Consider the following 18,124-nt stretch of genomic DNA (forward strand, 5'->3'; position numbering starts at 1 on the left):
TGTCTGTCTGCGTCGAGAAAAAGGCCTTTCAAAGCTTTATTTGAAGTTCAGGAGCCCTGCACACCCCACTGCACTGTGTGCAAACACCCCTGTCTCACTGTGGCCCGGAGTGGGGCCGGGTGTCCAACCCCAGAAGTGCCAGAGCACCCACCCTCCGGGGCCGGGCAGGACTGAGGATGGCCGGGCCCTCCTATGGGTCGAGGGAGGATGGCCGTGTGGCCTGGCCCATGTAGAGCTCACTTCTGCCGGGGTGTGCTCAGGAGCCCCCACTGCAGCGCGAGGAGAGCCCGGGCCTGTGGCTGCAGCGGCTCAGCCGCCCTCTCGAAGCTCGCTCGCTCCCTGCAGAGCACATCTAGGACGTCGGCTGGGGCCACCTTCCCTGTGAACTTGCGCACAGACTCCTCTCTGTGGGGAGAGGGGGCACTGTGGGGTTCAAGGGGACCCATGGGGTGAACCAGACGTGGTGGTAGAGACAGCCCAGGGACCGGCCCCCTGCCACCTGATGTCCAAATAAGTGCAGGGGAGACCCAGAGCACAAGTCAGCCCCGTGCCAGCCTGCTGTGCAGCGAGGCGCCTGGGGAGGACACAGGTCCCCAAGACACACTGGCTCAGGCCCTGCCCCATGCTCCCCAGCCCCCCTCACCCATACGCGAGGGCCCAGCATGCTGGCTGGTACTCACGCCACCCTCAGGAAGGGGTTGTAAAGGAGTTCTTCGCCCAGGGTTGCCGGCACCGTGGGCACATCGTCCTCATCCCTCTGCTGGAACAAGCACAGACCCCAGTCACCGCCTTGTCTGGCAGCCCCAGGCAGCTTGGCTCCGTCACCTGCAGCCTGGGGGTTTGAGCCTAGGCCGTGAAGGTGGGCACTCGAGGGCCAGTCTGCAGGTGGCCCAGAGCCTAGGATAGGTGAATGCCCCAGCCAAGCCAGGCCTGGTCACCCAGACCAGTAGTCATGGCTGACACCCCACCCATACACACACACTCAGTGCTGTCCTGGCCCCAGCCCGCCCCACCCTCCAACCTTGCCACCGAGAGTGGAGGAGCGGCCACACCTTGGCCCACGACAGCTTGGCCTTCACATGGTCGTTGTAAGGCTCCACTTTCTGTGCAAACTCGAGGTTGCCCAGTGTGTGCTCGTGACCACAGAACACCTTCTGGAGAGACGAGGTGCTTGGGTGCACAGCACTGCCATGGGCAGAGATGCTCCCCACCCCCTCGCCGGTCCACTTCTTGCCACAGCTGGCAAGAAGGCAGTCATCCTGAACCCTGGCATAGGCAGGTGCAGTGCGTGCTGCTTATATGGGAAGCCGGGCCCCCACAGCCATGAGAGGGCAAGGGGCAGACTGCTCACTGTCTCAGGGGGCAGGGTGCCCAGGGTCTCCACCAAGCTCTGGTACATCTGCTGAACTGTGCCCTCCAGGCGTGAGCCGCAGCCAGCCACGGACAGTGCATCCCCTGGGGAGTTGGGTGGGTCAGAGAGAGTGGAATGGGGCACGGGGAGGTGGGGCAGGTGGGTACAGGGCAGCCAGTACCCGAGAACACGGCGGGAGGGTCCGGACATTCCTCTTCCCACAGGAAGTAGCTCATGTGGCCCAAGGTGTGGCCGGGCGTCAGGAGGCAGCGCACGTGGATGGCCCCAAACTGTGGCAGAGGAGCAGGTGAGGAGGTTGGGCCCAGGCTCTCTCCCCGTCCCTCCCAGGCGAGCGCTCACCCGCAGCTCCTCGCCATGTGCCAGCCTGCGCGTCAGCGCACAGATGCGCTCGTCCGCACCCAAGACCACCAGACCAGGCAGCAGCCTCGCCAGTTCCGCGTTGCCACGAGCGTGGTCCCTGAGGATGGGTGAGAGTGGAATCACGTGGGCTTGGGGCTGGGTTGGAGTGAACCCGCCTGCCTCAGCCCTGCCCCTACAGCACTCACCAGTGGTGATGGGTTGTCAGCACAGTGGTCAGTGATACCCTCTCCCGGCCCACGATCTCCAGCAGCTGAAAGGGATGGGAGTTAGGGACATGCAGATGGCCCAGGTGGCTGCCTGCATTGGGGCACCAGGCCTGGGTGCACAGTGTCCCAGGCATGGGATGGTGCTAGGGGCAGTGGAGACCCAGCAGACAATTAGTGAGCACCCACTGTGTACAAAACAGGCACCAGGTGAAAAAGTCCAGAGATGGCTCTAACCTCAGAGGAGACCCAAATCAAGAAACCCTAAACTCCAAATAACCAGAGACCAGAAAATAGGGGAGGGTCTGCCCCCAGCAGTGTTGTCCAGAGCCTCTAGAGGGGCCTAAGGTGCCTGGGCCCACAGCAGTGCCCCCGCTGCCTCAAACCTGCCCTCACCCTTTTGGGCACGGCCACGTCCACGGCCACAGCTTCCCGCGTGCGCTCCTCGATGACCAGGTACATGTAGTTGTCCTCAAGCACAGGGATGACTTTGACCTTCATGGCCGCAGAGCTCAGCCGCACCGCACCTCCTGAGCCCCTTCCTCAGCGTGGGGCTGCCCTCTCCAGACCCTAGGCAGGGCTGTGCACGGGAGGGGTCAGTTCCACACACACGCCAGAAAGGAGCCCCGCTGCTGCTCCCGGACTGTCCCGAGGCCCGTCTGGAAGGCCAAGCTCCAGGCTCCAGATGACCTGCAGCTGCGAGGACCAGTCCCTCGCCGAGACGCCTCCCGCCGCAGGCTCCGCCCCCACGCCAGAAGCCCCGCCTATACAACCACGCCCTCTTCCGGTCCCGCCCCCAGTAGGACCGCTGCCCGAGTAGGCCCCGCCTGCTTCCCAGGCCCCGCCCCCCACGCCCTCCCGGCGCAGCGCAACCCCGGCCCCGCCCCTCTCCGGACCCTGCCCCTCTGCGGATCCGGCCCTCAGCGCCGCTCCTCAGGCCCCAGCCCCAGACACCCTCCCGGCCCGGCCACCCACTTCCCGAAGGTCCTCTCACCTCTGTGGGTTGCGCCAGCCGGTCGCGCGGACTCCCTGAAGGACAGCCGGACAGAGGCGGACCTCGGGCGCCAATCCCGGGGCCTGGACGGAGCGCGCCACTCTCGCCGCCGCCGCCAACGGCCCGGGCCCGAGGGGCCCGCCCGCGGGGCCGGCCCGGAGCCTGCGCGCCGCGGGACCCGAGCCCGGCGCAGGGAGCACGCGTGCGCGGAGGGAGCGCGCGCACTCGTCCGGCCATTCGCGCCCGGACCTCTGGCGCCTACTCCGCGAAGCCCTCCTGGCACCGCGCTGAGCCAGTCTTCCCGAGTCCCCCGGCCCCGGGTTGGGACGTCTTCGGTCGGGCTGGGAGTGTAGGGAGGCTCCCGTGTGTTCGCCTGCTCGTCCCGGCGCTCAGCCTGGGGGCCTAATGAGTGTGGAACACACATGATAAGGCAAAGCGCGCTGCCTGAGGATAACAGTGACAGGGGCGGCCGCTCGGCTCCCTGTGCGCTGTCCCACACCTCCCCAGCCTGGGCCTTCTGCGCACTCCTGATTCCATTCTCGCCCCTGAGACATGCTGGGGTGACCGTCTGAATTTCCCAGATAATGAAAAGGAAGCCGGAAAGGTGTCACCAACCACTGTTCTGCTTGCCCTCGTGGGCGGGGCACCGAGAGTCTCCTGGGAACGACAGAGGCCTTGGCAACACAAGCCACGGTGTCGCAGTAACAGGCCGGTAGTGGAGGCGACACTGGGCTCGGGGCAGCCTGCAGTCCCTTCTGTGTATGGAGCATGGGGCAGCCCCAGTGCCCCCTCCTCGGGCCACTGAGAATGTGAGTCCTCCCAGGACGCTGCTGCTTTTGGGGGTGTCCCCTGTTCCCTCACAGGCCAGGAGGGGTGTATGTACTCAGGAACTGGGCCTGATCCTGGCCACGGGAGAGCCTGCCCCAGCTCTGCCAGGCTGGGTGTGCGAGGGTGGAGGCCACAGCCCGGGCTTGAGACGAACCTTGGGGTTGAGTGGTGGTGCCTCCCTAGGTTCTGCCATGGGCCGAGGCCTGGCTGCCAGGAGTCCCTGGGGGTGCCCCAGCCTGGGCCACCAACCTTGGGACAGAGCTTCCCTCAGACCTAGAGCTGAGTGAGGAGCAGCGGCTGCAGGTGGGTGTGGGGCTTCTGGGTGCTGGCAGGAGGGAGGGCATCCCCAGGGCCTCACAGACTCACCCTGACCAACCCCAGGTCTGCAAGGAGCTGGTCGACCTGCAGATCAAAAACCAGCGCCTGCAGGAGCAGCACGATGCTGAAATCTTTGAGCTGAAGAGTGAGGTGGGCACTGATGTGTGCCCAGGTGTGGCATCCCAAGGGCATGTGGGGGGGTGCAGGTATGCCCCGAGTGACTATGTACACTTGCACAGTGTCTGTACACACTCACACACCCCACCTGTCCTGTGTGTGCCGCGTCCCTGTGGATGCCCAGATGGACAATGACCTGGTCTCACGCAGGTCCTGTGGCTGGAGAGCCGCATGCTGGAGCTGGAGCTGCAGGGAGTGCAGGCGGCCCCAGCAGAGGCTGATCCAAGGCACCACCCGGCCCTGGCACAGGAGCTCGGGCACAAGCCCGGGGGGCAGGGACACTCCTACCGTCACAGACTCCAGGTCACCGGGAGTGCACAGCGGGAGGTGGGGGCAGGGGCTGCCTGGGTGGAAACTAAGCGGGTCCAGGGAGGAACAGTGAGGCCTAAACAGCTGTTCTGTGCAGGCACAGTCCGCAGACTTCCTGACCCCCGAGAACAAGCAACAGGAGCTGGGGGATGGCACAGGTGTGCAGCCACCCAGCCCGAAGGTCTGTCAGGGTTTCTCCCAGCCTGGGGTGGAGGTGGGGCCGAACAGGGGACCTGGGGCTTGGGCTTTCATCCAGCCAGCCATCCTGTGCTCCACAGCTGCCGGCAGAGGCAAAGCGGGTGCAGGAGCAGCACGGGGCTCAGCAGAAGGCCCTGGAGACGTGTGTGTGAGTGGCTGCCTCCCTCATCTGGGACTGGAGGGCCCAGCGAGCGAGGGGGCTGTTCTCAAGGGGAAGAGGGGGTTACCCTTCCTGGGCCCGGCTGAGCCTCACACTTTGTCCACAGGGCAGCCCTGGGCCAGCAGCTGCAGGGAGCCTGGGAGGAGGCCAGGACAGCTGGGCAGCGACTGGCTGCACAAGCCGTGGTGAGGCCCAGCCCTACCTGCTTTGCAATCTGGCTCTGCAAAGTCCAGCTGTGGGACACAGACTCAGGGCCTCCTCCACCCCCAGGTGTTGTCTTCCTGCCGGGGCCAGCTCCACCAGGCTGAGGCAGAGAACGCCCAGCTGCAGCTGCAACTCAAGAAGCTGAACGAAGCGTATGCCATCCGACTGCAGCACTGCGCCCAAACCGTGGCCGTGAGCACCGAGGGGTGGCCTCGTACTGGGTGGGAGGCCTCTGGGTCCTGGGGAGCCTGAGCCTGGCCTGACCGCGATCAACCACCTCTGAGACTCCTGACCTTGTTAGAGAGACTTCAGGCCTACCCAGCACACTATCCTCAGACCAGCTCTAGGGAGGGAGTTAAGAGGGAGATTGGATCTGACCAAGCCCCGCCCTTCTCGGTCCTGGCCCCGCCTCCTCCAGGGATACGCAGATGGCGCAGGCCCGAAGCCCACAGCCGCAGCCCTTCGGACATTCCTGGAGACCACTCTGGAGGACATTAGGACAGCTCATCACAGCCGTGAGCAGCAGCTAGCCCGGGCTGCCCGCTTCTACCGCAAGTGCCTGGCAGATCTGAGCCGGAGGCATGAGGAGCTGCTGACCGCCCACAGGTGGGCCCCTCCCTGAGACTGGCACCTGGGGGTGGACCGCCCCTCCCTGAGGCGGGCATCGGGGGGCAGACGGCCCTGTGAGACCCGGTGTGGGGCTTAGTGTGCAGCAAATGCTGGTGAACCCTTTCAGAGCCCAGGGGACCCCCAGGGCTGCCTTTGGTGCGGCTCCCTCGGATGTGGCGCTGCTGCCCCTGAGCACAGTCACCGAATCCAGCCACCAGACGGAGGACCAGGCCAGGCTGGAGAAGGAGCTCCAGAAGCTCAAGGCCCAGGTGACCCCTCCCTGCTGCCCCCTAACCCACCCCAGGACCCCTTCCAGGCTCAGCCAAGCCCAAACCCCCAGGCCTTGGAGCAGCCTGCCCTGTTTAGCAACCCCTGCTCTTGTTCCCACAGAAGGGATCCAGTGAAGTCTCCCAGGGGGGCACAGTAGAGCCACAGTGAGTACCTAGTGTGGGTGCTGGGGGGACCCATTTATTCTGGAAGCTAACTACAGGGGCAGTGTTCTGGTTGCTGCAGCAAACAAAGTGATCTAGCTGTGACTTCCAGTCTCAGCCTGCTTAGGAGACACTATCTCAGAAAACCAAGCGCCTGGAGTGAGGAGGGGTCCTGACAGGAGAGGGGCTAACCTTGAATGGGAGGGTCAGGGAGACGCCCCAAGGAATGGACATCTCGCCTGAGACTCAGGAGCCCCAGCTGTAGACCACTGGGGGTGTGGACAGAAGAGGGCCTGACCCAGGACAAGGCAGGAGCAGCTGCCCGGTTACTTTCACAGCCTTTGTGCTTTCATGTTCCCAACATGAAGCCTCCTTACTGACACTGCAGTCACTGTCCAAGCTGGCCCGGTGGCTCAGCTTTCTGAGTGGCCAGTAGGGCCCCCACCCCCACCCCCTGCCATACACAGCTGGCGCCAAGACTCAGGCAGGGCCATCCCAAACTTGCTCCCAAGAGGAACCTCAAGGACCGCAGGGCCCTGACTTGAGCAGGGTTGTTGATCAGCACTTGGGTCAATGCCAGCTCTCATGCCCACCTCTCTGCCTCCCCTCAAGGGGCCTGGAAGCTGCGTCCTGGGCCCAGATCCGCCAGAATCTACAGGAGTTCGCCCGTGGCACCCAGGTAGTGAGCAGAGCCTGGCCCGAGGCCCCTCCTCACAATGAGCCTAGCTCATGGCTTGTGTCCCCCACGCCAGGCAGAGCTGGAGCGGGAGCGGGCACAGCTGCTGGTCCGCGCCACGATGGCAGAGGAGCAGCTTTCTGAGCTACAGGAGTACGTGGACCAGCACCTGGGAAGGTGGGCCTGGGATTCGGGGACCTCGGTTCCAGGCACTGGCAGCAGGGCTTGTCCACAACTAGGCAGGTGACTAACCTGGTTTCTCTGAGCAGGTACAAGCAGGAGATCCTGAGGCTGAGAAAGCTGGTGGGTACAGGGGACCCCTGGAAAGTGGGGGCCATACCTTCAGACAAGCCCCAGCACCCAAGGACCTGCAACCACTAACTGGTCAACAGGCAAACCTGGAGGAGAGCTCTTCATAGTCAGCCAGCATGGCGCTCTCCCCACAGCACCCCCTAGATGACTTCACCCAGCCCTCCAGCCAACAAGAAGCAGGGTGGGGTCTTCCCTTGTGGTCCAGTGGCTAAGTCTCCACACTCCCAATGCAGGGCACCCTGGTTCAATGCCTGATCAAGGAACTAGATCCCACATGCCACAACTAAGAGTTCTCAAAACATCCCACTGCTGCAACTAAGACCCAGCATAACCAAATAAATATTAAAAAAAAAAGAGAGAGAGAATCAGGGTGGAGCCCAGAGTCTTTAATGCCTGCAGTCAGCCATTCTGAGAATTGGGGGTTCCAAGTACGGAGGCAGAACTGGGCCCTGGCACAGCCTGCCCAGCGGGCCCACCTCTGTGGATGTCATAGGCCCAGACTCGGTCCAGGCCCTCACCTACCACAGCCACAGGCTGCCAGGTGGGGAGGGGGAAGCGCCCAGACACCACGCGGGCTCCTGCAGGCAACTCTGCCTGCAGCTTGTCCTCCAGCAATGGGAGCTGTGGGAGAGAGGGGAGGGTGGCGTGGGCCAGGGGGACATGGCTCCCCCTAGCAGCTCCTCCAGGTCCAGTGCCTACACTGGGGATGGCCTGGGCGTCCCATGAAGTCAGCAAACCCCAGACCTACCACACTAGGAGCCAGGAACACAGACACATTATGGCAGTCCCTCAGGCTCACCTGCAGGAAGAGGAAGTCACCCCAGCTGGGAAAGAGGTTTGCTGGGCATGGAGTCACCACAGCTTCCAAGGCCCAGCCCCAGCCTGCCAGGTGGTAAGAGGCACCCGGCGCTGTCAGCAGAGCGGCCATGCCAGAACTGGAAGCATGGAGATCAGGCGTGGGGTCTGAGGGGATCCAGGGCTCCCTAGGTTACCTTCCAGAGGTCCTCACGGTGGTAGCGGACACTGCCAGCACAGCCTGCCCTCCAGGCACGCAGCCGCGCCAGTCCCACCAGCCAGGGGTTCAGCTCGTAGCCCACAGCGGGGCGGAGGCCGCACCTGTGGGCAGCCAGCACCTGTGGGCCCAGAGAGTCAGGACCAAGAGACGCGGAGGCGCGCTCACAGAAAAGGTTATAGCAAAGATGTCCCCAACACACACAGTCCTTACAATCCTGCCGTCCCCCGAGCCCAGGTCCACTGTCTTCCCAGGACGGCCTCGCAGCAACGACAACACGTGCTCCACCTGCCTGGCACTCGCGCCGACATACGGCACCTGGACGCGGAAGACGGGGCTGTGAGGGTGGGGCCCGCCTCCCAGGCCTCCTCTCTGGGCGAGGGCTGTCAGGTCCCACTTGAAGCGAGCTCCACCCCACAGCCCCGCCGGCCCGGCGCAGCAGCACCCTCCGCCTCACACCTACGCTCAGCAACCCGCCCCAGCCCAGCCCACCCGGCCGGCGCTGGCCCGCCGCACCCCGGCCCCGCACCTGCAGGCGCAGCGGCACGCGGCGGAAGCCGGGCTGCAGCAGCAGCGCCCACACGGCGTAGACGGCCAGGCCCGAGCCCGCCGCCACCTGCAGCAGCTCCAACGGGCCCGGCCGCCGCTCGCGCAGCTCCGTCAGCGCCTCGGCCGGGTCGTCCTGCTCCATGGCTGCGGGGCACTGGCTTAGGGGCGTCCCGCCGCAGGGACCCTCCCCGGCTCAGGCCCAAGATCCTCACGCGCCAGCCCGGGCCAGAGACCGCCCCTCCCCGCCGCCCTCGGCCTGCACCGCGCAGCTCCTTCCAGCTCCGCGCCTGCCCGACCCGGGTCGCCGACGCCGGAAGGGGCGGGGCGATGGCTGCTCCAAGACGCCGGAAGCGGTCGGTCCGTTCGCGTCCCGTTTCCCCCGGGTCCCGGGCCCGTGTCGCGGGTTCCGGGGCGACCCTCAGGGGTTCTGGCCACACAGCACGCCGCGCGTAGCGCGCGTCCCCCAGTCGCGGACTGTTGCTGCAGACTCCAGTGCCGCGCGTCCCAGAGCGGGGGCCGCCCGCGGGAGGCAGTGCCGGGCCCCGGGGACTGGCGGCGGAGGCCCGTGCGGCCTGGGAAGGGCTCGCGCGGCTGAGGCGGCGACCAGCACACCCCGATCGCCCGCCGAGCCCAGGAGCAGTCTCGGGGGGCCCGGGCCCTCCCACGGCTGAAGGCAAAGAGCCCGGGTGCGCGGGAAACGCCGGGTTCTGCAGGGGCGGGGGCGGGGGGTTGGTCTCGGCTGAGGGGCCGGCGAGGGGGTTGACAAGGAGAATTCAGCAGAACGGAGAAGACAGATGGCTGTCTCAGCGCGACGGGAGGGGAGGCGAATACGAGGGGCTGGACCCTCTGGCAACTGGCCCAGCCATGGGGGTGGGAGGAAGAGCCCCAGGAACTGGGGAGACCACCTCCCTTCTCCAGGAAGCATCACACACACAAAGAAAGATGGAGCTCCCAGAAGTGCCCTGGCAGAACTTGGGAACGGGAGAGGGAACTGGCAGGACAGAGCCAGGACCCCCTCCTGAGGCCAGAAGGCCTTGAGTGGTAGAAACTTGTCTGCACACAGGCTCCTCCTCTATCCATGGCCCGTCAGTAGGCCCAGCGGGGACGGACGCTGCTTCAGGCAACGTGGACCTGCCGGATACCACTGTCCGCACCCCCCCCTCCCAAGTGCAGACTGCTTCACACTGGGGCCCCGCTGCCACCAGCGTGGAAGACAGGTATCCTTGTGCCCTGCTCCCGAGACCTGAGTACTGAAGAGGAGGAGGGCTGCTCCCACCTCCAACCAAGAATCTCCTGCCTCCTTCCTGGCTCCCACTGCCCCTCCCCAGAAAGGGAGGACGTGCACTGGGCTTACACAGCATCCCATTCTTGCCTCTTTAGTTCCTCAAATTATTCCTGGTGCCTGGCACAGCACCTGACACCTAGAAGAAACTCAATAAAAGCTGGTCAAGTGAATGACAGCGCCTACCCAGACTCCCCCATGAGCACATTCACAAGTCCTTCACTTTCACACCTGCATCTGCCCCTCACCTTTGGGCACCGGTGCACACCTCTGTAAGTACACGCACCCAGCGGTGCCCCAAAGGCATCTGCTCCCATAGCCCCAGCCCACATGCTCACCCACACCTTTCCCTTTGGCTACTTCCTGGAGAGCAGGCATGAAGCTCCTGGCCCAAGCATTTCTGGTGCCTCCCAGAGCACCCTGGGGCTCCTTTGGTCCTGTTGCCACACCCACTCCTGCTCTTTCTGCTCCTCCTGAACTGGTTGCAAAGCTAACACTTAATCTGGAGGAGGATGTGTGCATCAGAGGTGCTTCATCGGAGGCACTTCCTGGGGCAGGTGGGTAGAGGCCAGTGTCCAGCCGAGGGCCCACCCCAAGGCAGCTGCCCTACATTTTTATGACAGATGGTCCCAGAGACAATCCACAGTGACCACTGGGTGTGGCCGTAGGCCTCTCTCCAAAGAAGAGGAGAGCTGGCCAGACCATCATGCCAAGAGCCAAGGGTAAGGCACCCCTCAGGTCCCGAGGGGAAGCTCTCCTTGGCCAGGGCCTTTGCAGACAGAGAGGAGGAGGGGGCAGGAGAGCACACTCCACTCCTTCTTCTCTGGTCTTTACTGAGATACTCCCTGTTGGTGGGGGAGGGAAACAAGTATACAAGGGTCTGGTCGAGGAGAGAGGTCCATGGGAGATCCAAATGTGGGGTCATCAGCATGTTGGTGGTATTTAAAGGCAGGAGGCTGGCCTCACTCGGGATGTACTCGGAGGGGAGGTCTGGGGCCTGAGCCCCGAGCAATCTGGGGTTGCCAGTCTGAGTCTGGGGGAGCAAGAGGCTCCGCAAGGAGCCTTAAGAACAGCAGAGGTGGGAGGAACCCAGGGGCGCTTGCCCTCCAGGGTGGCTGTACTCCCCCTCACAGTTCTCAGCAGTCCCCGCAGCCACGGCCCGTCTGAGTGAAGAAGTATGTCCCCCCAGCACTGTAGCCTTAGACAGTCTGTCCCATGGGAACTCCAGAGCAGCCACTGGGCGTGGCCACACGAGGCACCTACACCAGCTGAGTCTGGCAGCAGGCGCCCCGAGGAACCTTGCTCCCTTCCTGCCGGCAGGATGGCAGGGCTGCTTCTCCAGTGAGGACTGTAAGGAAAGTTGTTTCTGGGGCTCAGCCCAGGAATCTCCCCAGATATGAGCTATGGGACTGGGTCAGCAGAGCCAGCTCGTTCCAGCTTCCGAAGTCCCCCATGCACAGCCTCCCACCCCCTTCTCTTCCCCCCACCCCCTGCCTGGCACTGGGGCCTTTCAGCCTCAGGGCCTTCAGCATGGTCCAGAGCGTGTGGTCCAAGGCAACGACAATTAGGCCACTGGGGAGAGGTGGTGGAAACGGTCCTTAAGAGACCCCATTGTGTACCCCCCACCCACTGGAAATGGGCAACAAATAGGACCCCTGCAGGAGAGACCCCACAGCTGTGGGGGGAACACATCGGAGGGGCCTGGGGACAGAAGCCCATTCTTCCCCATGGGTGGGGTGGGGCCAGGGTGACCGCTGGGCTTGCGGCACACCACTTGGGGAAGTCGGCAGGTTGCCAAACCGCAGCCCTTTCCCTCAGGGTGGGAAGTGGGGTTGCCTGCCTGCCCACCTGAGACCTTGGGGGTTATGGCCCCTTTTCATTCCCACTCTGGTGGTAGAAGCACCTGGCATTGGGGCAGCAGACCAAGGGTCACATGAGAGGGGGTTCCTGCATGCACCCCCAGCAGCAGCCCCTCGCCCGGGCATGGGCTGTGTGGCCGCGGTCTTGGGCTCTCTGAAGTGGGAGCTGTGTGTCCCGAGGCTGTGGGAGGACAGAATGGAGTGAGGCGGCCGGGGCTGGGGACCATATGCACACTGGCTCATCCATTCAGCGCTCTTATTGGTCATCGCTGTTACCTCAAAAGCAGGTGACGCTGTAATGCCGTCTGCAGGCCACCCCCCACCCTCCCCAGCACCCTGCTCCCAGGCCTGTCAGTCCAGCACCACCTCGCAGGGGTGCAGGTGGTCAGCATGGGCAGCCGCGTAGGCACGGCTGAATTCCTGGAGGCGGGGAGCACAGCCCAGCCAGGCCTCACCAAAGCGGTTCCAGCCCATGAAGAGGAAGGTGCCAGGGCCAGGGCGCACGCCACAGTGCAGTGGGGTGCGAATGGAGGCCTGCCCCTGGCCCCCAGGGCCCCCCACCCGGAAAACCGGCAGCGTCTGGCGGAGGACACGTGCAGCTGCCACGGTGATGACAGACTCCTGTAGCTCTGCGTTGTGGGCAACTCCGAGGATGGTTCCGTAGATCACTGTGGGGACACATGTTGGCCAGTGACCTCAGGGGAAGACAGGCCCCTGGCTCCTCCCCACCACCCGCCCCGCAGCGGGGCACTCACCAAAGTCACTGGTGCACACGGCCAGGAGGAGCTCGGCATCACTGCAGGGTCTGCAGGCAGCTGACATGCAGGGCAGGTCAGGAGTGGAGCCCTGAGCCCTCCCCCAGCTGGACACTCCTGTGTCCAGGGCAAGGGCAAGCTCCCAGATCCCCCTCAGGGCCTGATGGCACCTGTGGTCTCAGATAACTTGTGTGCACACTCTGAAGACACCCTGCACTTGTAACACTAAAGGTTTGTGCGTGTGTGATGCACACACAGCCATGGGCCAGCACGCAGGCACAGGGCCCACAGGCCTGGAGCTGCAGGGCCAGGTGCCCGCCCGTCTCCCATGCAGTACCAGCAGGCAGTAACTCCCTGTCTCCCAGAGCTGCTTCCTGGGGCCCAAAGACACCAGCCCAGCCCATGGGGCAGGAGGTTATGATGGGTTTGGGGGTCAGGGGACAGAGCAGACACCCCCGCCATCCCCGGTGGGGTCAGGCTCCGACCTCCAGGAGAGCAAAGAGCTGGGCCTGGTGCCCTGCGGGGAGGCGGGGCTGCGTCTCCATGGTGACAGGCTCACAGTGGACTTCTGTTATACTGGGCTAGGGGAGGGGAGGGAGGTCACCGCCGGGTCAGGGAGCCCTGGACAGCTATGGCCGTCATCCCCTCCCCCAGCCCTTCAGGACCGTGTGGCCCTGCCTGGTCTCACCTTCCAGGATTCTGCCCCCCGCCCCTCCCCACCTGCCCTGCCTGTGACAGGCCGCCTCCGTTTCTCCCCCGGTGCGATGGGGAGGACAGTCAGGTCTCCACCCAGACCCGCACTCACCATCCGCTCCAAGGCTGCGGGCCTGCGGGGGCAGCTCCGGACGCCCGTCCTCCCGCAGCTGGAAGCGGAAGGAGGCCAAGCGGCGGCTGAGGTCGGGATGCGGGGTGGCCTGCAGGAAGAGGGCCCGGCGCTCGCGAGGACCCCAGCGCGCGCACCGGGCCCCGGCCGGGCCCTGGCCCTCGGCCAGCAGCAACTCTAGCCCGCCGCCCGTCCGCTCCACGAAGACTTGGGCGCCTGCGAAGGGCCGCGTCGGCCGCAGGCAGACGATGCCGGGCTGCGCGCTGGGCTCAGAGCCGCCCAGGGTGAGGCGCAGCGCCCCGGCCGGGTACAGCCACTCGATCTTGCCGTCCGCACAGGCCAGGGCGAGCTGTCCCACGCTGCCGGGCTCCTGGGTCAGGCCGCTGTGGACGGACAGGCGGCTCTGAGACGGGCGGCCGGCGTCCCCACCCGGTCAGCCCGTTCCCCCTGCACCCCGTCCCCGCAAGCACCAAGAGCCGCGTCCACTTGGTGGAGAACGAAATTGAGGCCCGGGGTTCAGAGTCTGGGAGACGAAGGTGGCAAAGGCAAGGGTTCGGCGCCGGGACGGAGCGCCCGAAAGGGCGGGCGACACATCTCCCAGCCCCCGCCTAAGAGGCTCACACAGCTCCGAGGGGTTGGCCCGTGGGGGCTTCCAGTGGGGCTCGTACCTGCCCCTCCAGCTGCAGCGGTCCTCCGAGTAGCCGGCGCGAGCGGCCGCGGCCAAGAGGCAGAAGCAAAGTGCGCAGAGCAGCGCAGGGGTCGGCATGGCGCGGGGGACGCGCGGGGGCGCGGCGGGAGCAGCCGGGGCCTTGGCCCCGGCCCCCGCACAGCCCCGACCGCCTGCGCCGCCGGCCACGCACCGGGTCGGAGCCGGGAGCGGCTTAGGCAGTGGGCGGGCCGGACGGCCAATCGCGCCGCGGGCCCCGAACTTTCCACCAATTGCAGCGGCGCTCTCGGGGTGGGCGGTTCGCCAGGGGCCCGGGAGGCGCCGGGGAGGGGGCTCCGCGGACTGGGAGTTCTGCGTCACCTCCTCAAGGTCCCCCTACTCCCCGCCCGCCTTCAGCCTCGCCCTGCACGCCGTCCTGCTCGGCCCCTGTCCTCCAGGCCTTCGGCGGCAGTGGTGCCCACTGGAACATCTGGGGTAGGGGGGCTTCATCTGGGGGGCTCTCTCTGAGTGGTACCTGGGCCTGCGTCCCCCATCTCTCCCCAGCCTGGCCCTGGTGACTCCCCACATGCCAGGTGGGTAACCCCAGGATGCGGGCTCAGGCTCGGTGAAGCAGCAGGAGCAAGAACAGCCCTAGCCCCCGGAGTCAGGCCCTGGTAGGTCGGGCCAAGCTAGAGCCGGGCCCACTCTTTTAGAGGAAACTCGCAGCCAGTGTCACTGTGGAGGCCAGGGCAGGAGGAGAGGCGGCGTGGTGATCAGCTGGGGATTGCAGAGACGGCCAGACAAAAGGGAGGGGCAGACAACCACGCCTGACGGTGTGGACCCAGCAGACAGGCCCCAAAGAGCCTGGTGAAAAGCCGGGGTCGGATTACAGAGGCCTTAGGCCCAAACCCAGGACTGCAGCCTCAGTACTGGACCGCTTGGGGTCCCTGAGAGCTTTGGCTGACAAAGACCCTCTGCCGTCTGTGGATGTAAGGTCCCCCCGGCCCAGCCTCCTGCTGCCCTGGGCCAGAAGTCCACCCTGACAGATGAGGCAGATGGCGCCAATGGGAAGGCGGCATTGGAGCTGCTGCCAGACCGAGCAGACCACCGCCTCCTCTCAGGCCCCACAGCCCTTCCAGGTCAGTGAAAAGCCAGGCACACACAGGGCTCAAGGGCTCAGTTGCCCCTGGCTCTAGGCAAGGCGGGTGGGAAAGTGAAAGTGTTAGTCGCTCATGTCCGACTCTTTGTGACCCCATGGACTGTAGCCCACAAGGCTCCTCTGTCCATGGGATTCTCCAGGCAAGAATACTGGAATGGATTGCCACACCCTCCTCCAGGGAAGCTTCTCGACCCAGGGATGGAACCCAAGTCTCTTATGTCTCCTGAACTGGCAGGTGGTGGGTTCTTTACCACTAGCACCACCTGGGAAGCCTCTCAGTCACAAAATATGAGTCTACTCACATGAAGTACCTAAAACAGTCAAATTCATAGTGGAAAAGTAGAATGGAGGTTGCTTGGGGCAAGGCAATGGGGGATTGGTGCTTAATGGGGACAGGGTGTTCATCTGGGAGGAACAGAGTGTTCTGGGGGTGATGGTGGTGACAGCGGTTTGACACACACACTCGACACCCCAGTGCACTTGGAAATGGTGAAGATGCTAAGCTTTATATGCATTTTACCCAACTACGAATTTAGAAAGGGGCGCACAGGGCAAAAAAGATTTTCATGACCCAGATAACCATGATGGTGTGATCACTGACCTAGAGCCAGACATCCTGGAATGTGAAGTCAAGTGGGCATTAAGAAGCATCACTACGAACAAAGCTAGTGGAAGTGATGGAATTCCAGTTGAGCTATTTCAAATCCTAAAAGATGATGCTGTGAAAGTGCTGCAGTCAATATCCCAGCAAGTTTGGAAGACTCAGCAGTGGCCACAGGACTGGAAAAGGTCAGTTTTCATTCCAGTCCCAAAGAAGGGCAATGCCAAAGAATGCTCAAACTACCACACAACTGCACTCATCTCACACGCTAGTAAAGTAATGCTCAAAATTCTCCAAGCCAGGCTTCAGCAATACGTAACTATGAACTTCCAGATGTTCAGACTGGATTTAGAAAAGGCAGAAGAACCAGAGATCAAATTGACAGCATTCATTGACTATGTCAAAGCCTTTGACTGTGTGGATCACAACAAACTGGAAAATTCTTAAAGAGATGGGAACACCAGACAATCTTACTTGCCTCCTGAGAAATCTGTATGCAGGTCAAGAAACAACAGAACTGGACATGGAACAACAGACTGGTTCCAAATTGGGAAAGGAGCATGTCAAGGCTGTATATTGTCACCCTGCTTATTTAACTTATATGCAGATTACATCATGGGAAATGCCAGGCTGGATGAAGCACAAGGTGGAATCAAGATTGCTGGGAGAAATATCAATAATCTCAGATATACAGATGATACCACCCTTATGGCAGAAACTGAAGAAGAAATAAAGAGTCTCTTGGTGAAAGTGAAAGAGGAGAGTGAAAAAGTTGGCTTAAAGCTCAACATTCAAAAAACTAAGATCATGGCATCCGGTCCCATCACTTCATGGCAAATAGATGGGGAAACAATGGAAACAGTGACAGACTTTATTTTATTTTCTTGGGCTTCAAAATCACTGTAGATGGTGACTGCAGCCATGAAATTAAATGACGCTTGCTCCTTGGAAAAAAAGCTCCTTGGAATTAAAAAGCGGACATATTACTTTGCCATCAAAGGTCCGTCTAGTCAAGGCTATGGATGTAGTCATGCATGGATGTGAGAGTTGGACTATAAAGAAAGCTGAGCACAGAAGAATTGATGCTTTTGAACTGTAGTGTTGAAGACTCTTGAGAGTCCCTTGGACTGCGAGCGGATCCAACCAGTCCATCCTAAAGGAGATCAGTCCTGAATATTCACTGGAAGGGCTGATGCTGAAGCTGAAACTCCAATACTTTGGCCATCTGATGCGAAAAGCTGACTCCTTGGAAAAGACCCTGATGTTGGGAAAGATTGAGGGCAGGAGGAGAAGGGGACGACAGAGGATGAGATGGTTGGATGGCATCACCAAGTCGATGGACATGAGTTTGAATAAACTCTGGGAGTTAGTGATGGACAGGGAAGCCTGGTGTGCTGCAGTCCATGGGGTCGCAGAGAGTCGGACAGGACTGAGCGACTGAACTGAGCTGAGCAGAGGGTGTGGCACTGAGCACATAGAAGGCAAAGAAGTCTCCAGTGGAGGAAGGGAGCAGGAATCCCGGTCGGTTGCCTTTGCTGAGACCTAGGTCCAGTTCTGGAGGGACTCCCAGGGCCCTGGACCGCCCTTGCCCAGGCTGGCGAAGCTGACAGCGGGCTTCAGGCGCCCTCCGGTGTCAGTGTGGGGAGTTGCTTCAGACCCTCCTTCCGCAGGCTGGGGGCCCTGGCTCCCCACCCTCCCCATCGGCCCCCTCCCACCCCCTGAGAATGGGACAGTGTCCCTGGGTTCCTGGGAGGGGTTCCTAAAGAGTGAGCTGGTCTGGCAAGGCCCGGCCCTGAGGTGGCCCCCGGTAGCAGGCTTCCCCTTCCTTCTGCCTAGCTGGGTCTCCAAGGGCTGGGTGGTGGCGCTGTCACCTGTGCAAGAAGGCCCCGCAGGCTGCCTTTGCTCACAGCTCCTGGCCCTGCAGCCTGTGAGGGGTGCTTCTCTGAAGCGCCCAGTGCGGTTAGCCATCAGAGGTCTGCTGCCCACATCAAGAAGCCCAGAAGGCTGTGGGTGCAGAAGAAGACGTGCTCGGTAAATACCCAGAGAGTGAGTGTGTGGAGGGACGAATGACACCCCAAATCTCAGGTAACTCCCCCAACGCTGTGTTCCATTGGAGGCTTTTGCATGTCCCCCTAGCTCCAGACCCTGCAGTGCCCTGACCCTCCAAAATGGGTCTTTCTCCACTTCCCACTCAAAGCCCAGGTCCTGGCTGGGGACGAGCAGATGGTGGAACCAGGAGCAGTCTCAGGTGGGCCATGCCCTCTGGCAAGGGGCAGCCACGCAGGGT

General features: G+C 62.9%; 4 protein-coding genes across 12 annotated transcripts; 1 reads left to right on the top strand and 3 right to left on the bottom strand.

Annotated features, from left to right (window-relative positions):
- Nucleotides 1-2: 2 nt before the first annotated feature.
- Nucleotides 3-3,446, bottom strand: HAGHL (hydroxyacylglutathione hydrolase like). 4 transcript variants are annotated; one of them, XM_027527121.1, is made up of 9 exons: nt 2,930-3,446; nt 2,332-2,515; nt 1,918-1,982; nt 1,712-1,829; nt 1,533-1,641; nt 1,352-1,455; nt 1,053-1,151; nt 681-757; nt 3-405 (listed from the first exon to the last, which is right to left on the bottom strand). In XM_027527121.1, exons 2-9 carry the CDS (start codon nt 2,434-2,436, stop codon nt 237-239), a joined length of 846 nt encoding a protein of 281 aa, XP_027382922.1. In that variant the 5' UTR covers nt 2,437-2,515; nt 2,930-3,446; the 3' UTR covers nt 3-236. The 4 variants fall into 4 exon arrangements, with proteins under 4 accessions (XP_027382922.1, XP_027382920.1, XP_027382921.1 ...); XM_027527119.1 differs by having other exon boundaries at nt 681-760; XM_027527120.1 differs by having other exon boundaries at nt 1,053-1,154.
- On the top strand, nt 3,431-7,516 carry CCDC78 (coiled-coil domain containing 78). Of its 5 annotated transcripts, none has more exons than XM_027527094.1 (14): nt 3,431-3,738; nt 3,941-4,060; nt 4,139-4,225; nt 4,403-4,579; nt 4,659-4,742; nt 4,840-4,907; nt 5,026-5,104; nt 5,190-5,315; nt 5,542-5,729; nt 5,860-6,001; nt 6,123-6,166; nt 6,776-6,842; nt 6,916-7,016; nt 7,109-7,516. In XM_027527094.1, exons 1-14 carry the CDS (start codon nt 3,691-3,693, stop codon nt 7,218-7,220), a joined length of 1,443 nt encoding a protein of 480 aa, XP_027382895.1. In that variant the 5' UTR covers nt 3,431-3,690; the 3' UTR covers nt 7,221-7,516. The 5 variants fall into 5 exon arrangements, with proteins under 5 accessions (XP_027382895.1, XP_027382898.1, XP_027382897.1 ...); XM_027527097.1 differs by having other exon boundaries at nt 6,920-7,016; XM_027527096.1 differs by having other exon boundaries at nt 4,403-4,555.
- FAM173A (family with sequence similarity 173 member A) lies at nt 7,517-9,026 on the bottom strand. Of its 2 annotated transcripts, XM_027527129.1 has the most exons (5): nt 8,693-9,026; nt 8,377-8,481; nt 8,144-8,284; nt 7,900-7,950; nt 7,517-7,772 (listed from the first exon to the last, which is right to left on the bottom strand). In XM_027527129.1, the coding sequence occupies exons 1-5, from the start codon at nt 8,852-8,854 to the stop codon at nt 7,551-7,553; spliced, it is 681 nt and encodes a 226-aa protein (XP_027382930.1). In that variant the 5' UTR covers nt 8,855-9,026; the 3' UTR covers nt 7,517-7,550. The 2 variants fall into 2 exon arrangements, with proteins under 2 accessions (XP_027382930.1, XP_027382931.1); XM_027527130.1 differs by lacking the exon at nt 7,900-7,950.
- Nucleotides 9,027-12,095: 3,069 nt separating this feature from the next.
- On the bottom strand, nt 12,096-14,298 carry METRN (meteorin, glial cell differentiation regulator). Its single transcript, XM_027527117.1, has 4 exons — nt 14,100-14,298; nt 13,414-13,814; nt 12,609-12,668; nt 12,096-12,521 (listed from the first exon to the last, which is right to left on the bottom strand). Exons 1-4 carry the CDS (start codon nt 14,195-14,197, stop codon nt 12,205-12,207), a joined length of 876 nt encoding a protein of 291 aa, XP_027382918.1. The 5' UTR covers nt 14,198-14,298; the 3' UTR covers nt 12,096-12,204.
- Nucleotides 14,299-18,124: the final 3,826 nt, after the last annotated feature.

Source organism: Bos indicus x Bos taurus, chromosome 25 (genome assembly GCF_003369695.1).
Source record: "Bos indicus x Bos taurus breed Angus x Brahman F1 hybrid chromosome 25, Bos_hybrid_MaternalHap_v2.0, whole genome shotgun sequence".
NCBI lineage: Eukaryota > Metazoa > Chordata > Mammalia > Artiodactyla > Bovidae > Bos > Bos indicus x Bos taurus.